Source organism: Crinia signifera, chromosome 9, assembly GCF_055691185.1.
Source record: "Crinia signifera chromosome 9, ASM5569118v1, whole genome shotgun sequence".
Taxonomy (NCBI): Eukaryota; Metazoa; Chordata; class Amphibia; order Anura; family Myobatrachidae; genus Crinia; species Crinia signifera.
Window position 1 is genome coordinate 153,659,814 of NC_139225.1, and position 15,310 is coordinate 153,675,123.

At 50.4% G+C, this 15,310-nt stretch overlaps 1 protein-coding gene across 6 annotated transcripts in view; it reads left to right on the top strand.

Moving 5' to 3' along the window:
* BCORL1 (BCL6 corepressor like 1) overlaps positions 1–14,648 on the top strand; it is an 83,946-nt gene extending 69,298 nt beyond the window's left edge. For 5 of the 6 annotated variants that reach the window (XM_083160319.1, XM_083160323.1, XM_083160321.1 and 2 more), the window contains 9 exons: positions 1,928–2,008; positions 2,802–3,179; positions 3,873–4,093; positions 5,761–5,982; positions 6,225–6,391; positions 8,928–9,073; positions 9,376–9,453; positions 11,240–11,402; positions 13,103–14,648. In XM_083160319.1, coding sequence (XP_083016445.1) covers positions 1,928–2,008; positions 2,802–3,179; positions 3,873–4,093; positions 5,761–5,982; positions 6,225–6,391; positions 8,928–9,073; positions 9,376–9,453; positions 11,240–11,402; positions 13,103–13,373 — 1,727 coding nt within the window. In that variant the 3' untranslated portion in view covers positions 13,374–14,648. The remainder of the gene's footprint in view (positions 1–1,927; positions 2,009–2,801; positions 3,180–3,872; positions 4,094–5,760; positions 5,983–6,224; positions 6,392–8,927; positions 9,074–9,375; positions 9,454–11,239; positions 11,403–13,102) is intronic. The other variant, XM_083160320.1, reaches the window with a different exon arrangement.
* The last annotated feature ends 662 nt before the right edge of the window (positions 14,649–15,310 follow it).

Consider the following 15,310-nt stretch of genomic DNA (forward strand, 5'->3'; position numbering starts at 1 on the left):
CACCAGGGAGGTGCCGGGATAGAACAGTAGTGTATGCACCAGGTGCCGGGAGAGAACAGTAGTATATGCACCAGGACAGTAGTGTATGCACCAGGGAGGTGCCGGGAGAGAACAGTAGTATATGCACCAGGTGCCGGGAGAGAACAGTAGTATATGCACCAGGACAGTAGTATATGCACCAGGGAGGTGCCGGGAGAGCAGTAGTATATGCACCAGGGAAGTGCTAGGAGAGGACAGTAGTGTATGGACCAGGGAGGTGCCGGGAGAGAACAGTAGTATATGTGCCGGGAGAGAACAGTAGTATATGCACCAGGGAGGTGCTAGGAGAGAACAGTAGTATATGCACCAGGGAGGTGCTAGGAGAGAACAGTAGTATATGCACCAGGGAAGTGCTAGGAGAGAGCAGTAGTGTATGCACCAGGAAAGTGCTAGGAGAGAACAGTAGTATATGCACCAGGGAGGTGTCGGGAGAGAATAGTATTATATGCACCAGGGAGGTGCTAGCAGAGAACAGTAGTATATGCACCAGGGAGGTGCCGGGAGAGAACAGTAGTATATGCATCAGGGAGGTGCTGGGAGAGAACAGTAGTATATGCACCAGGGAAGTTCTGGGAGAGAACAGTAGTATATGCATCAGGGAGGTGCTGGGAGAGAACAGTAGTATATGCACCAGGGAAGTTCTGGGAGAGAACAGTAGTATATGCACCAGGGAGGTGCCGGGAGAGAACAGTAGTATATGCACCAGGGAGGTGCCGGGAGAGAACAGTAGTATATGCACCAGGGAGGTGCCGGGAGAGAACAGTAGTATATGCACCAGGGAGTTGCCGGGAGAGAACAGTAGTATATGCACCAGGGAGGTGCTAGGAGAGAGCAGTAGTATATGCACCAGGGAGGTGCTGGGAGAGAACAGTAGTATATGCACCAGGGAGGTGCCGGGAGAGAACAGTAGTATATGCACCAGGGAGGTGCTGGGAGAGAACAGTAGTATATGCACCAGGGAGGTGCCGGTAGAGAACAGTAGTATATGCGCCAGGGAGGTGCCGGGAGAGAACAGTAGAATATGCACCAGGGAGGTGCCGGTAGAGAACAGTAGTATATGCACCAGGGAGTTGCCGGTAGAGAACAGTAGTATATGCACCAAGTTTACATCAGATACTGACAGGGATAGAACAGTAAAGGATTTGGCTACATCACACAATGGGGGTCATTCTGCTTCATTCACTCCCCTGTGCATTTTCACGGTGGAGCAATGTTTTTTTCTGCGCATGTGCAGGCTCTCTTGGCAAACGGACTCGGGGACTTGCATAGTCTCTGGCCCGTTTGCACAGAGCAGGGCGGGTGTGAGCTTTGCATTGTACCGAGTCAGAATCAGGGCAAATATGTATAGTACATTAATGAAGAATCATATGCACAATGCAGTCTGACCTGACTGTATTATTAATATAAAAAGTCACAATTACTGAGACAAATACAACTTAGTATACCAACATCCTTTATCCGTCCCCTGGTAAGAATCCCATCCCTGCCGTAGGCCTATTGCAAATAATGCATATTACAAGTGGACTGTAAGAATAGTGCTAGTAATAATGGGAGCCACAAGATGTAGTCAGCCAACCAGAAACAGGTGCTGATCATCCTCCTCAGTGCGCCTTCTGCACCAAAGGTGGATAATATGCAAATTACACACCCCGGACAGGCCCTTAGGCATCTTCGGTGGTGATCAGTGGCTTACCCTGCTATCCCTTTCAACCAGGATGCATTGAAGTAAACCCTTTCTATAGATGACATCAAATCGGCAACAAGGCAGAACAGCCATTTTGTCGGTGCCCATATAAGTAGACATTGTGACATGGGGATGGGGTCTCACATTGCATGCATTCAATAAGATGATGCTCACAGAAACACTCTGCTTTTCTCTTTCTGCTAGCCACGCCGGAGAGAAAACCCAAGAACAGTTTCAGAGACTTCATCCCCGTTGTCTTAAAGAGCAGAACCCGCAGCCAGACAGGTAACTAGATAGAGGCTCCCACTTTAGAATCGGGGACAGGTGCAGAATATTGTGTCAGTGGCTTCTCTAGCGCCCTCTTGGTTAAAGGCTAAGGCACCGATGCACCTAATGTAGATCTCATCACGTCTCTTACACGCCTCTCTTTAGGGAGTGTGGCCTACACACCGGGGGCATTTAATGGGCTGAACCTGCATTCACAAGAATGCAGACTGTCCAATCAGTAGGAACTAGACACATCACTGCGGCAACAAGGGCTGTGTTGCTCATAGCAACATCTGACTCTAGCTGTTATTTTCTAGAAGGTGTTAGATCATTAAGTCGATTCTAATTGGCTGATACGGACACTTTAGTAAATATATCCCCTAGCCTTTACTACTTGGGGAATTAATGCACCTATATTATTTAAAGTGAATACAAATGTGCAGCAGGAGGTCATGTTGGGAGGGAGGAGCTTCAGTAGCAGAGCAGGCATTGTGACTGACAGCCAGGCAGACTTGCGTGCTGTCTTGGTTGGCTGGGACATACACTGATCAGCGGCTGGCAATGTCTCATTAGCGCATATGGGTCCGCTTCGTGTCCCGCGTCCAGGCCCAGCCGCTAGGACTGCTGGGGTACTTGTAGCGGTGTGTGAGGATAAGACACAGGCGTTAGGCACAGCTGTATCGGACTGTCAGGTTTCTAGAGAACGTCTTTGGGTTTAGTGGTCCTGTAATTTCAGTGTTGGCGTGTGCGGCTGAATGGCAGGCATAGTCCAGGAGGAAAGCGCTGACTTACATTTACACCCCTCTCGCAGGTAACTCTGGATTCTTGGAGCTCGGAATCGCCGACGCAGTGAGCGAGGATGAGGAGGAGGTGCTTCCGTCTGGCAAAAGGCGCAAGCCCAGGAAGCCGTATAAAACCCGCCGACCGCGCAGGTTCACGGTTGTTAAAGAAGAGCCGGAGCCGGAACTAATCAGCCCGATGCTGCAAGACCCCTGGGAGCTCTCCACCAGAGGCCTGTATGGCGGAATCGCCGCCACCCCCTCCGAGCAGGACGGGGAAGAGGGTCCTCTGCGGCGGAGAAAGCGGAGGCGTCAGAAGAACCGTAAATACCAGAACGGGGAATATCTGACCGAGAAAGAGGAGGAGGAAGTGTCTCAGTGCTGCCGGAGGAGGAGGAGGTCCAGGGCAGGTGGGTCATTATATGTGGTATCCGGATGATACGTCAACAGTGTCTAGATAAACTGTTAATAGGTCGCCACTGACATAATGTTGACATGCAAAAGTCGACACAGGTATCACACATCCGCTCAAACTGCAATTGGGATCGGTAAAGTGTGCTGAGCGCAGTAAGCAGCATGGCGAGCGAAGTGCTACACTAACAGGAGATCCGTGTTGACCCAGTTCTCGACATTGACACCAAAACCCCATAAAAATGCATGTAGACCTTATCCTGTGGCGTCCTTTAGTTGTGGTGTGGTATAGGGTTCCGACTGCCCGGACTCGGACAGCATGGTGAACGCAACAAAGACCCTTGCGGGCTCGCTGTGCTCGCCACCTATTCTATTCTCCCTCTATGGGGGTGGTGGACCCCCATGAGGGAGAGTAAGCCGGAGGCCATCGGGAACCTGTCTGTCGGTGTTTTTAACCGTCGAGATTCCGACGTCGGGTAAATGACTGTCGGGATCCCAATCAGCAGTTTTAAACCCCAAATCCTCTTGTTTCTGCCTATCTGTCCCCTGCAATTGGGCCTGTGGATATTTGTGGCTTTATTGGCCACGGGTCTGTGTGTTCTGGCCACAGCAATGTTACTGTGTGAGTCGTGTGTACAGGGTATAATACACGGTGTTCAGCTTTCTCTTCTCATCGCCTTCATTCATTTCAGACTTAAATAAACGGAAACTGTCGCCAGACCGGGACGGCGAGGCCTGGAAAGCCAAACGCCCCCTCACTTCCCGCGAGAAAAAGAGACAAAGCGATTTCCGCAACGCCTCTTCCAGGGGAGGCCCAGAGGATTCACCCTCCGAACAGTCGCCAGACAAACCGCCTGGAAAGCGCAAGTGCAAAACTAAGCACCTCGGGGGCAACGCTGAGGAGGAGGTGAAGGTAAGGAAGCACAAGGCCGGGGGAGCTGTGTCTGCATTATGTTACATCCAGCATGACCCATCTCCATGTGCTGCTGACTGGTACAGTGGGGGTTATTCAGACCTGAGTGCGATCAGATAAGCCACCACCTCGTGCAGTCTGTGTGTGTCACACACACCGGCCGCGGTGCTGGGTTACGAACAGGACAATCGGGGTTGGAGCTGACGTCACATATCTGAGCACGCCCGTGTTTTCCCTGACAGTCCCAAAACACGGCCGTTTACCTCCCCCAAACACCGGCTCCCTGTCCATCAGCCTGTGTACGGCCAGTGATTAGAACACACAGGACCTTATTGCTGGATGGCCTCACGCACGTTCATTACGATCTGTTCCATTGCGCAATGTATCAGTAATTGGCCGGGCTGCAAAGTCATAGCCCAGCGATCAGGTCTGAATAACCCCCTGTGTCCCTGTTGTATTGTGTAATACGGGGGTGGAGGATACATAATAGTGTTCCCTCTAGGAATTTTTTGGGGCAGGGTGCTGCTGCACGGGGGCAACGCAATGGGGCGGACCGGGCCCACCGACGTCATTGTTGTAGGCGGTCCCGGGCCGCCGACGTCACTAAAGGGGGCGGGCCTGGGCTGCCACCGTCGTGCAAGGGGGGCGGACCTGGCCCCGCCGAAATCCCTGAGCTGCCGGGCACACCGGCAAGACAGGCAGCAGGCTGTTTTAGCGGGGCGCTGCTGGAGGGGCAGGGCGCATTTTGCCCTTTAAAAATCGGGCAGGGCGCAACAGCGTGTGATTTCTCTGCGCGTCCTTCTGTTTCTTGGCCCCCAGGTACACGGTAGGATGGGGCGGGGTCTTTCTGTATAATTAGGGGGGTGTGTATCAGTATAGACATGTGTAAGAGCTGGGGGCCACAGGCTACACAGCGATGTGCAGTGTGTGGTTACCACTGACGTCCTATACCCAGTCATTCACAACCACAGCCCTCAGGACACGGGCAAATGTAATGCTCTATTGAAGATAGGATGTTACCCATAGCAACCTGTCCGTTATTCACTTATTTATTTAACACCTTCTAGAAGATAATACATAGAATCTGTTTGGTTGCTATGGGAAACTTCCCATCTTCAGTAGAACTCCCGTCAAACATGGTTAAATCGTAACTCAGGGGGTGATTCAGGTCGGTTTGCAATGCACATTTGGTCTGCTAATGGACAAAACCACGTGCACTGCAGGTGGGGCAGATGTAACATGTGCAGAGAGAGTTACATTTGGATGGGGTGTGTGCTTCAAACCGATATCTATATTGCAGTGTAATAATATAACTTGCCCAAATGTAACTCTCTGCACCTATTACATCTGCCCCACCTGCAGTGCAGCATCGTTTTGTTCATAAGCAGACCAATGTGCTTTGCAAACCAACCTGAATCACCCCGTAAGTCACTTGTGGGCTTATCCTTAAAACCTGGAGTGTAAGTGCCGCTTGGGAACCGCGGTTGGGATCCTGTGATTATGGGACATTTAAAAAGCTCAGCTCAGCTTCTATGTGGATTCTAGTTCACAGGGGATGTTGCTACGGGCAACCAATCAGAATCTACTTCTGACGACCTGGAACCTTTGTTTACATCACACTCAATGTCCTGAAGTTAATATCCTTGTTCTGATGTTATTCCATCTAGGGAAAAGGCAGACGGAGCCTCCAGTCCCCCAGGAACACCCCCATCAAATCACCCCGGAAGAACGCAGATCCCGGAACTCCCTGCAGATCCCGACGTACCAGCACTCTTGGCTCCTGCGACACCCCCAGCGCCCAGCACATTCCCCCCGAAGCCAGAAGGCTGATTGTGAATAAAAATGCAGGAGAGACCCTGCTACAGAGGGCGGCGCGGCTGGGATATAAGGTGACCCGCTCTTTGTTCATCCAGACGCCCCATTGGTTCCTACAATGATATGGCCAGCTTGGGGTTATCTCATGGTAGAGGGGTGGTTAGGGGATCTCTGTGTACAGCGGGAAGTGCATCTGTATGACGTGACAATAGCCGCTCCTCCTATAGCGTGATGTTAGATTGAGCCGTCAGTCCTGTTTCACTTACCCCGGGAGTCTCCAGTTCTTCTGTCAATTAAAGCTGTACTCTTCCCCCAGGATGTCGTGCTGTATTGTCTGCAGCGAGATCTGGGTGACATCAACCACAGAGATAACGCCGGATACACCGCTCTACATGAAGCCTGCGCACGTGGCTGGACCGAGATCTTGCAGATCCTGCTGGATAGTGGAGCTAATGTTAACTGCAGCGCACAGGATGGCACCAGGTGAGTGATCACTGACTGGCCTGTCCTACCTAACGGGTCATCTCCTGTGGCTTCCTGCTGTCTCCATTCCATTAAACTCCTGATATTCTCTGTGCTGCTGGGGACCCTGCTCCTCCCACTATATAACTCTCAGTCTGTGGCTTCCTGCTGCCCCCATTCCCCTCCTCACACCATGTCACTGTCCCTGTCACATGCAGCTCTGTCCTCACTGACACATCCCTCATCTCCTGATATACTCTGTGCTGCTGGGGACCCTGCTCCTCCCACTATATAACTGTCAGTCTGTGGCTTCCTGCTGCCTCCATTCCATTAAACTCCTGATATACTCTGTGCTGCTGGGACCCTGCTCCTCCCACTATATAACGCTCAGTCTGTGGCTTCCTGCTGACCCCATTCCCCTCCTCACATCATGTCACTGTCCCTGTCACATGCAGCCCTGTCCTCACTGACACATCACTCATCTCCTGATATACTCTGTGCTGCTGGGGACCCTGCTCCTCCCACTATATAAATCTCAGTCTGTGGCTTCCTGCTGCCTCCATTCCCCTCCTCACATCATGTCAGTGCCCCTGTCACATGCAGCCCTGTCCTTACTGACACATCACTCATCTCCTGATATACTCTGTGCTGCTGGAGGACCCTGCTCCTCCCACTATCTAAATCTCAGTCTGTGGCTTCCTGCTGCCTCCATTCCCCTCCTCACATCATGTCACTGCCCCTGTCACATGCAGCCCTGTCCTCACTGACACATCACTCTTCTCCTGATATACTCTGTGCTGCTGGAGGACCCTGCTCCTACCACTACATAACTCTCAGTCTGTGGTCTCCTGCTGCCCCCATTCCCCTCCTCACATCATGTCACTGCCCCTGTCACATGCAGCCCTGTCCTCACTGACACATCACTCATCTCCTGATATACTCTGTGCTGCTGGGGACCCTGCTCCTCCCACTATATAACTCTCAGTATGTGGCTTCCTGCTGCCCCCATTCCCCTCCTCACATTATGTCACTGCCCCTGTCACATGTATCCCTGTCCTCACTGACACATCACTCTTCTCCTGATTTACTCTGTGCTGCTGGAGGACCCTGCTCCTCCCACTATATAACTCTCAGTCTATGGCTTCCTGCTGCCTACATTCCCCTCCTCACATCATGTCACTGCCCCTGTCACATGCAGCCCTGTCCTCACTGACACATCACTCATCTCCTGATATACTCTGTGCTGCTGGGGACCCTGCTCCTCCCACTATATAACTCTCAGTCTGTGGCTTCCTGCTGCCTCCATTCCCCTCCTCACATAATGCCACTGCCCCTGTCACATGCAGCCCTGTCCTCACTGACACATCACTCATCTCCTGATATACTCTGTGCTGCTGGGGACCCTGCTCCTCCCACTATATAACTCTCAGTCTGTGGCTTCCTGCTGCCTCCATTCCCCTCCTCACATAATGTCACTGCCCCTGTCACATGCAGCCCTGTCCTCACTGACACATCACTCATCTCCTGATATACTCCGTGCTGCTGGGGGACCCTGCTACATTATTGTCACTCTGGGTGGGTGTATCAGAGCTTGCGGTATGGTGTGTCGAGCTGTAATGAGGTGTGGATGTGTGCACTGGATATGATCATGTTGCTAGTAGCGACGGACGGTTGCACTTGTAACGTAGCCTCACTTTCTACAGGAGACGGTCGGCCATTAGTGCATTCCAGCTTTTGTCACTATATAGCGCTTTATATTAACGGCAGGAAATGTTCCAGAGAGAGGGCTGGGGGATGGGACAGACGGAGGATGAAGGAAGTGGAAGCACAGCCATGACAGGCATTGGAGTCCGGCCTCAGCTGTAGAAGATTAACAGTTTGGTCGGGGGCATTCCAAGGAAATCTTCCAAGATGGCCGCCTGCCCAGTCACTCCTGTCCACCCAGTCACCGTGTGACATAGGAAGTGCTGATTTATTGCACTGTGGTGGGGGTGGAGCTGGGGGAGCAGATGGAGGGCAGTGACTCTTACTAAAGAGGGGGGTGAGAGGGGTGCTTTCAGGCATGTGTCCCACGGAAAGCGCACAGAAAGTTCTGGAAAATGCAGATTCCTCTTAATTGGATCTGCCTAATGAGTGCGAGGGATGCATGAGGGGGGAATCTGGTCCTCAGGTCTGATCTCCTCATATAGGGCCTTATTCTAGTTCACTCTTTCTGACAAAATCCTTCTTAGATAGACAAAACCATGTGCACTGCAGGTGGGGCAGATGTTACTTTTGCAAATATGATTAGATTTGGGTGGGGTTTTTCTTCAAAGTGAGATCTATATTGAAGTGTAAAAATAAAGCAGCCAGTATTTACCCTGCACAGAAACAAAATCACTCGCACAAATCCAATTCTCTCTGCACATGTTACATCTGCCTCCCTGCAGTGCACATGGTTTTGTCCATCTAAGAAGGATTTTGTCAGAAAGAGTGAACTAGAATAAGGCCCCTAGTCACCAGAGTATAACGATCTTCTATTCTCAGGCCACTAACACGTGTTCTCCCTCTGCCTCAGGCCCATACACGACGCCGTGGTCAACGACAACTTGGAAACGGTGTGGCTCCTGCTATCCTACGGCGCAGACCCCACGCTGGCCACGTACTCCGGACAGACCGCCATGAAACTGGCGAGCAGCGACTCTATGAAGACGTTTTTGAGAGGTGAGCCTGACGTTTCTAGCACCGCCTCTCCAGCTGCCGTAGAACTGCAAGTCTCAGCACACAAGCGCCGGCTGCTTTTTTTTACAACCTTACCTCTAGAGGGCATGCTGGGACTTTCAGTTCAGCAACAGTTCCAAAGCCTAAGTTTCCCACGTGTCACAATCATGCCTGTACTGTGTAGACGCGGTCTGTCTGTCCCGTTCCCGCCGTTTAATGCAGCTGGAGCGGTAAGAGCGGTCTGCAGGCGTCCAGGGTAGATGTGGGTTCTGCGCTGCTCACTGCCATATATCCTTCTCACACAGATTACCTCTCTGACCTGCGAGGCCGGACCGATGGTGACCCACGGGCAGCCTGGGACTTCTACAGCAGCTCTGTGTTTGGTGAGTGCCTTACTAGTCCTGTATGTGTTTCCGACAGGGCGGGAAGGTTGACACAAGCATTAGGTCGACAGTCAAAAGAAGTACTTCACAGTTTTTTTTACCCGCATGTCAGCATAGTTGACATGGACACTGCGTCCCCTCGCCAAGCTTCGGGCACACTATTTTATTTTCCCACCACGCTGTAGTGGATGGTAGGGCATGAAATACCTCATGTCAGCACTTGTTGACTCAAAAATAAATGTGAAAAACTTTGACTGATGACCATCCCATTGTCAACGTAATACTGCCGACCATTTTCAGGTGTCGACCTAAGGCCTATCGACTGTCAGTGGTCGACCCGATGCATGTTGATTTATGTAGGGTCCACCCAATAACCGTATCCCTCACTAATAATGGTTCCTTTTTAGACAAAGGACCTCTGCTGGAGACTTGATGTCACTGCAGCTGTACCTAAAGCCCCAATACACACTAGACCAGGCCTGGCCAACCTCTGGCTCTTCAGTTGTTGTGAAACTACACATCCCAGCATTCCCTGCCACAGTTTTATCCTATTCCCTGATATCCAAACCGTTGCAGGGCATTCTGGGACTTGTAGTTTCACAACATCCGGAGAGCCTTAGATAGGCCAGATCTACACTAGAGGATAGTGGGCCTTATTCTGGCTGACTCGCAAGGCTGTGAATTTTGCAGCCTTGCGAAGTCCCCCAGACGCCTCCTGCACGGCCACCTATACCGCCCTCGCACGCCGCCATCATCCATTTACAGCCTTGGCGACCATCGAATGATGTCTCCAGCGCTCGCAGATCTGGGAAACCTCTGTGGTGTCTCCGATCTCGGAGTGCCCTGTACGAGGACAGGACGGGCAGCTGAGGTCAGAATAACACCCTTAGTGTAGGATTTCCTTTGTACAGGCAAACAATATAGTGTATACACACATAACGATATCGTTCAGTGATGCATCGGATTCCTGTACTGTACATGCAGTCGGTGACAATATAGTTTAAATTTAGCTGCACATACAGATGATGGAGGACATCGTTAACGATATTGAGAGTACACACTGGACGATATTACAACGATATCGCTCAGATGGACCAACATGATCCAGATTGTTTGTAATATCGCTTAGCGTGTATGGGGTTTAAGGGGCCCATTTATCATTCAATATTTGCGGCTACATCCCTCGAAAACACCTGTTTTCGGGGGTTAGCCGCAAATATGAAGTATCACCTGAATGTATCAGGAGGGACCGCAGCAGGTATTGGAGATCCCTCCTACACCGCCGCCGGCCGCATCCCATCATAGGTTTCTATGGGGGATGCGAAGCTGCCCGATGTATCAACATCGGGCAGCAGTGCATCGCATCCCTAGGCTACCGCCATTCTGAGATGTCGGTAGCCCACTGTAGTCGGATCACACTGCTGCTGAGGCAGTGCAGTCAGCGGGGTCAGCAGGGGTCAACGCTAACCGCATGCGCAGACACCCCGGTGCCCGGCTCAGCACATCCCAGGAACGGGCCCCTTTTGGAGCACTGTCCCTGCGCATCAGGGATGATACATTCCTGTGATAGGATCCTGGGCGGTAACATTCCATTGTAAATGCGATCCTTGATAATAAATGGGCCCCTATGAGTTGTAGAAATGTGGATCCTTTGTGAGATGCTGGTGTGAGGTCTGGGACCACACCTCGGGGCTGCATCTTGTGGTGTGCCGCACACCTGCTCCATAGACCACTATATTCCTACTGCAGCCCCTCTCTGACCACCACCATGTGCTTTCTTCTGCAGCAGCCAAGGATGAAATTGGCCATGACATTCTCCTGGACGCTTCTGAGCCCCCTGCGGAGGAGGAGGAGAAGGGGGAAAAGGAACAGGAAGACCAGTTTTTGTTTGAGTTCTCGGATACACCGCTCATTTCCTGTTACAACCTGCATGTCTCCCTCACTAGCGGGTGAGTGTCTGCTGCCCGACGGGACTGACGAACGCAACAGCTCGTGTGCAGAGTAAAAGAGTTTACCAAGTTGTGGGTAGCAGCGACCTCTTGTGGCCAATGTTAGAATTGTACGTTTATTTCCCCCCCTTTGAGACTGAAATGAAAGGTTGCTATGGGCAACATCACCTTATCAGATTTTGTCTGTAATTATGCAATAGAGAAATGATAGATAAAACCTGATTTGTTTTTTTTTCCATTCTACTTTTATTAGATTTGTACAACAGACAGCCTGGGGTTAAGGATACGGCAGGAATAACCTGAAGGCTAAAATGTCTGATAACAGAGACAATAGCTTGCAGTGATGTTAGATTCAGTACTATATAGTCGGGCCAGATTTCAGACCTGTTAGTAAGGCTGCAATTATTGCAGATGGGCAAAACCATGCTGCACTGCAGGTGAGGCAGATGTAACATGTGCATGATCAGTCACATTGCCTCCCGTAGTGCGTGGTCTATGTGATCAGTCACATTGCCTGCTGTAGTGTGTGGTCTATGTGATCAGTCGCATTGCCTCCTGTGGTGCGTGGTTTATGTGATCAGCCCCATTGCCTCCCGTAGTGCATGGTCTCTGTGATCAGTCACATTGCCTCCCGTAGTGCGTGGTCTCTGTGATCAGTCCCATTGCCTCCCGTAGTGCGTGGTCTATGTGATCAGTCACATTGCCTCCCGTAATGCGTGATCTATGTGATCAGTCACGTTACCTCCTGTAGTGCATGGTCTATGTGATCAGCCCCATTGCCTCCTGTAGTGCGTGGTTTATGTGATCAGTCACGTTACCTCCCGTAGTGCGTGATCTATGTGATCAGTCACGTTACCTCCTGTAGTGCGTGGTCTATGTGATCAGTCACATTGCCTCCCGTAATACGTGGTTTATGTGATCAGTCACGTTACCTCCTGTAGTGCGTGGTCTATGTGATCAGTCACATTGCCTCCCGTAATGCGTGGTTTATGTGATCAGTCACGTTACCTCCTGTAGTGCGTGGTCTATGTGATCAGTCACATTGCCTCCCGTAATGCGTGGTTTATGTGATCAGTCACGTTACCTCCTGTAGTGCGTGGTCTATGTGATCAGTCACATTGCCTCCCGTAATGCGTGGTTTATGTGATCAGTCACGTTACCTCCTGTAGTGCATGGTCTCTGTGATCAGTCACATTGCCTCCCGTAATGCGTGGTTTATGTGATCAGTCACGTTACCTCCTGTAGTGCGTGGTCTATGTGATCAGTCACATTGCCTGCTGTGGTGCGTTTATAAGATTCCGTTTCATATGGTTACTTGTCCTGCAGATATTAGTAGCCCATTAGCATCTGTCTATTCCTTGGCGGCGGACATTTTTCTAGCAACATTTTTAGCACATTCTATGCTTTGGTATTGCTTGACCACTGATTGTGCTATCGTTGGGGTCCTGCTGTGCACATAGAGCTGGAACCATTTGGTGCACTTTGGTTTTCTCTGCAGCATGGGTGGTCTGCGGCAGCACCTGATGGTGGGGGTAGACGTTAAATGACCCCCATTAAACTACTCCTTTTGTGGATACTGTTATTGTAGGTTGGGGAAGGAGGGAACACCTGTTTTAATGCTTTAACTTGGGTAAAACTATATATCATACAGAGCAAACAATGAATTAACAGTATCATTCCTTTATCTCATCTGTTTGCAGACCCAGCAACTGGTTCCTGATCTCTGACATTCTGAAGAGGCTGAAGTTGTCCTCCCGGATATTCCAGGCTCGGTTCCCGAACTTTGAAATCGTCAGCATGCAGAAGAAAGAGTTCACCAGACAGGTGCTCTCTAGCCAGATCCTCACCCCTGCCGAGGGCACGGACCTCTGGCCTCAGGACACTGGAGAGACTATAGAGTTGATCAAATACGATCCGGAGCTGGTGCGGCTCTTGGGCTCATCTGTGGAATTCCAGCCCATCACCAGTTGACGGCTGACCCAGGACTTGTGTGCAAATACCTTCCGCTGCATCGGAGGCAATAACCCGGGTCAGGGGGCGGCGGCCTTAGCAGGTGCCAGAAACCGGTGATTGGATGTTTTGATTTGAACATTTCCCTCCCATCCTTTCCTGTAAAAACTTCCATTTGCGTTCTTTATCCTCACCACCGCCATGGTTAAGAGATTTCCAGCACAGGCCCGGAGGGTAGTGAGTTAACGTCACCGGACTGTTCCCTTGTGACTTTTCCTGGCACGTATTCGTCAGAATCGCCCATCTTCAGCAATTCTCCATCTACGCCACGTTACACGCGCTGAGCGGTTTGTCTCTGTGACCCCTTGTGTTGGATGTTTTCTTTTTTTTCCCCCCCACTTTTGTTCCATGAATTTTTTTTTTGTCGACTTGTGTCCGAATGGCGTTTTAGGAGAATGAACTCAAATAATGAATTGGTTCACCCACAAGACATTACGGATCAACTGACCCCTCTCATCACCCAATACTAGGATAGACAATCACGCTTTGTTGTCTGAAGACACTTGGGATTGAAGCCAACCACAGCCAAGGACTCGGTAAACTTAAGATGCTGTAAATTAATATGATTAAATGTTTTCTTTCTGTCCTTCCTCCAATTTTCTGAATCTGCTTTCTAAACGAGTATGCGTTAAACCGGTGAGGATGGGACGTAAAGGAGGATCACGCTGGCAGAAGTAGATCAAGCTTACCTAACCTGTAGCAGGATGGTCTTGGACTCGCTCGACACGTATATGTGCTCGCCTACTGATGACACTCAAACGACACATGGTGTGCGGCTGAACGGGTTTCCCGAGGACAGCGTAGCGGCGGACTAAGAACAGGCAGGCTCTGGAACAAGCGTGCCGAGGTCGGCGCCAGGGCCTTGCCGACACCACTAGACGCTTTAGCCTTGCTTTCTTCAGCGGACTCAGCAGATGCGTAGACGGCATGGCTATCGACGGGGGGAGGAGGAAATTCGTGTGAATGTGCTCAGGGCTCTTCTTCCCACTAATCCGATGCTTCTTACTTTTTATAGTAAATGCTAATTTTAAAGCAATTTGGAGTGCAAGGAAATAGCGCGAGAAAAGGACAGAACCAGACATATGAAATCAGAGCCCCCCGGTGCGGGGACCGCCGTGTGCTGCTCCAATGGAACCACGCGGCACTTTAACTTCTTGTGAACTGAGAATTTTCTTTTTATTGTAAATGGTACAGTTTTATTGTACGGGTGCTAAAAAATACAACAAAAAATATTCATTTGACGGTGTGGACAGTCCATTATTTGATTGTGTGATTGGGTATCGGGGAATTGTCCCCTATTTTTGCTTGGTGTAAAAATGTTGGCTTCTGCAAGGTACTTTCACTTTGAGCTGTGACAGTTTTTGGCTCCACCATACCCCCAGCTCCCTCTCTCTATATGCAGCAAGTTTGAAACCGATCTGTGTGTTTGCAAAAATTGCTTTCACTTTCTGACATTAGCACACAAAGGAGTAATTTGGTCCGTTCGGTGGCCCCTAGTGGTCTGTGGCGGTACTTCACCTCATAGAGGTGAGGAGTGGTTAGCCATATATATCAGGTTTGTACAGTGTACACAGGAAGCGGTGGCTCTGGTGTTCCTCACCTGCGGGTGGATTAGAGAACACACATCCCAGGCCTCAAGCCTCCGCCTCCGCAATGAATAATTAAGTCCAGTACAAAATATGCATCTATTTTCTATCATTTTTATTGATTTTGTTCAATAAACATTCAGTATATATGTTGTACATACAGTAGAGATGTTAAGACAACTGGTAGCTCTACAGCTGGCATACAACTACAACTTATAGCCCTAATAATATTTTCGCTGTGAAAAATTGCGGCTCATGTTTGGAACAGGGATTGGGCACTCACGAGGTAAATAATTGGCTCCTTACCTTGCA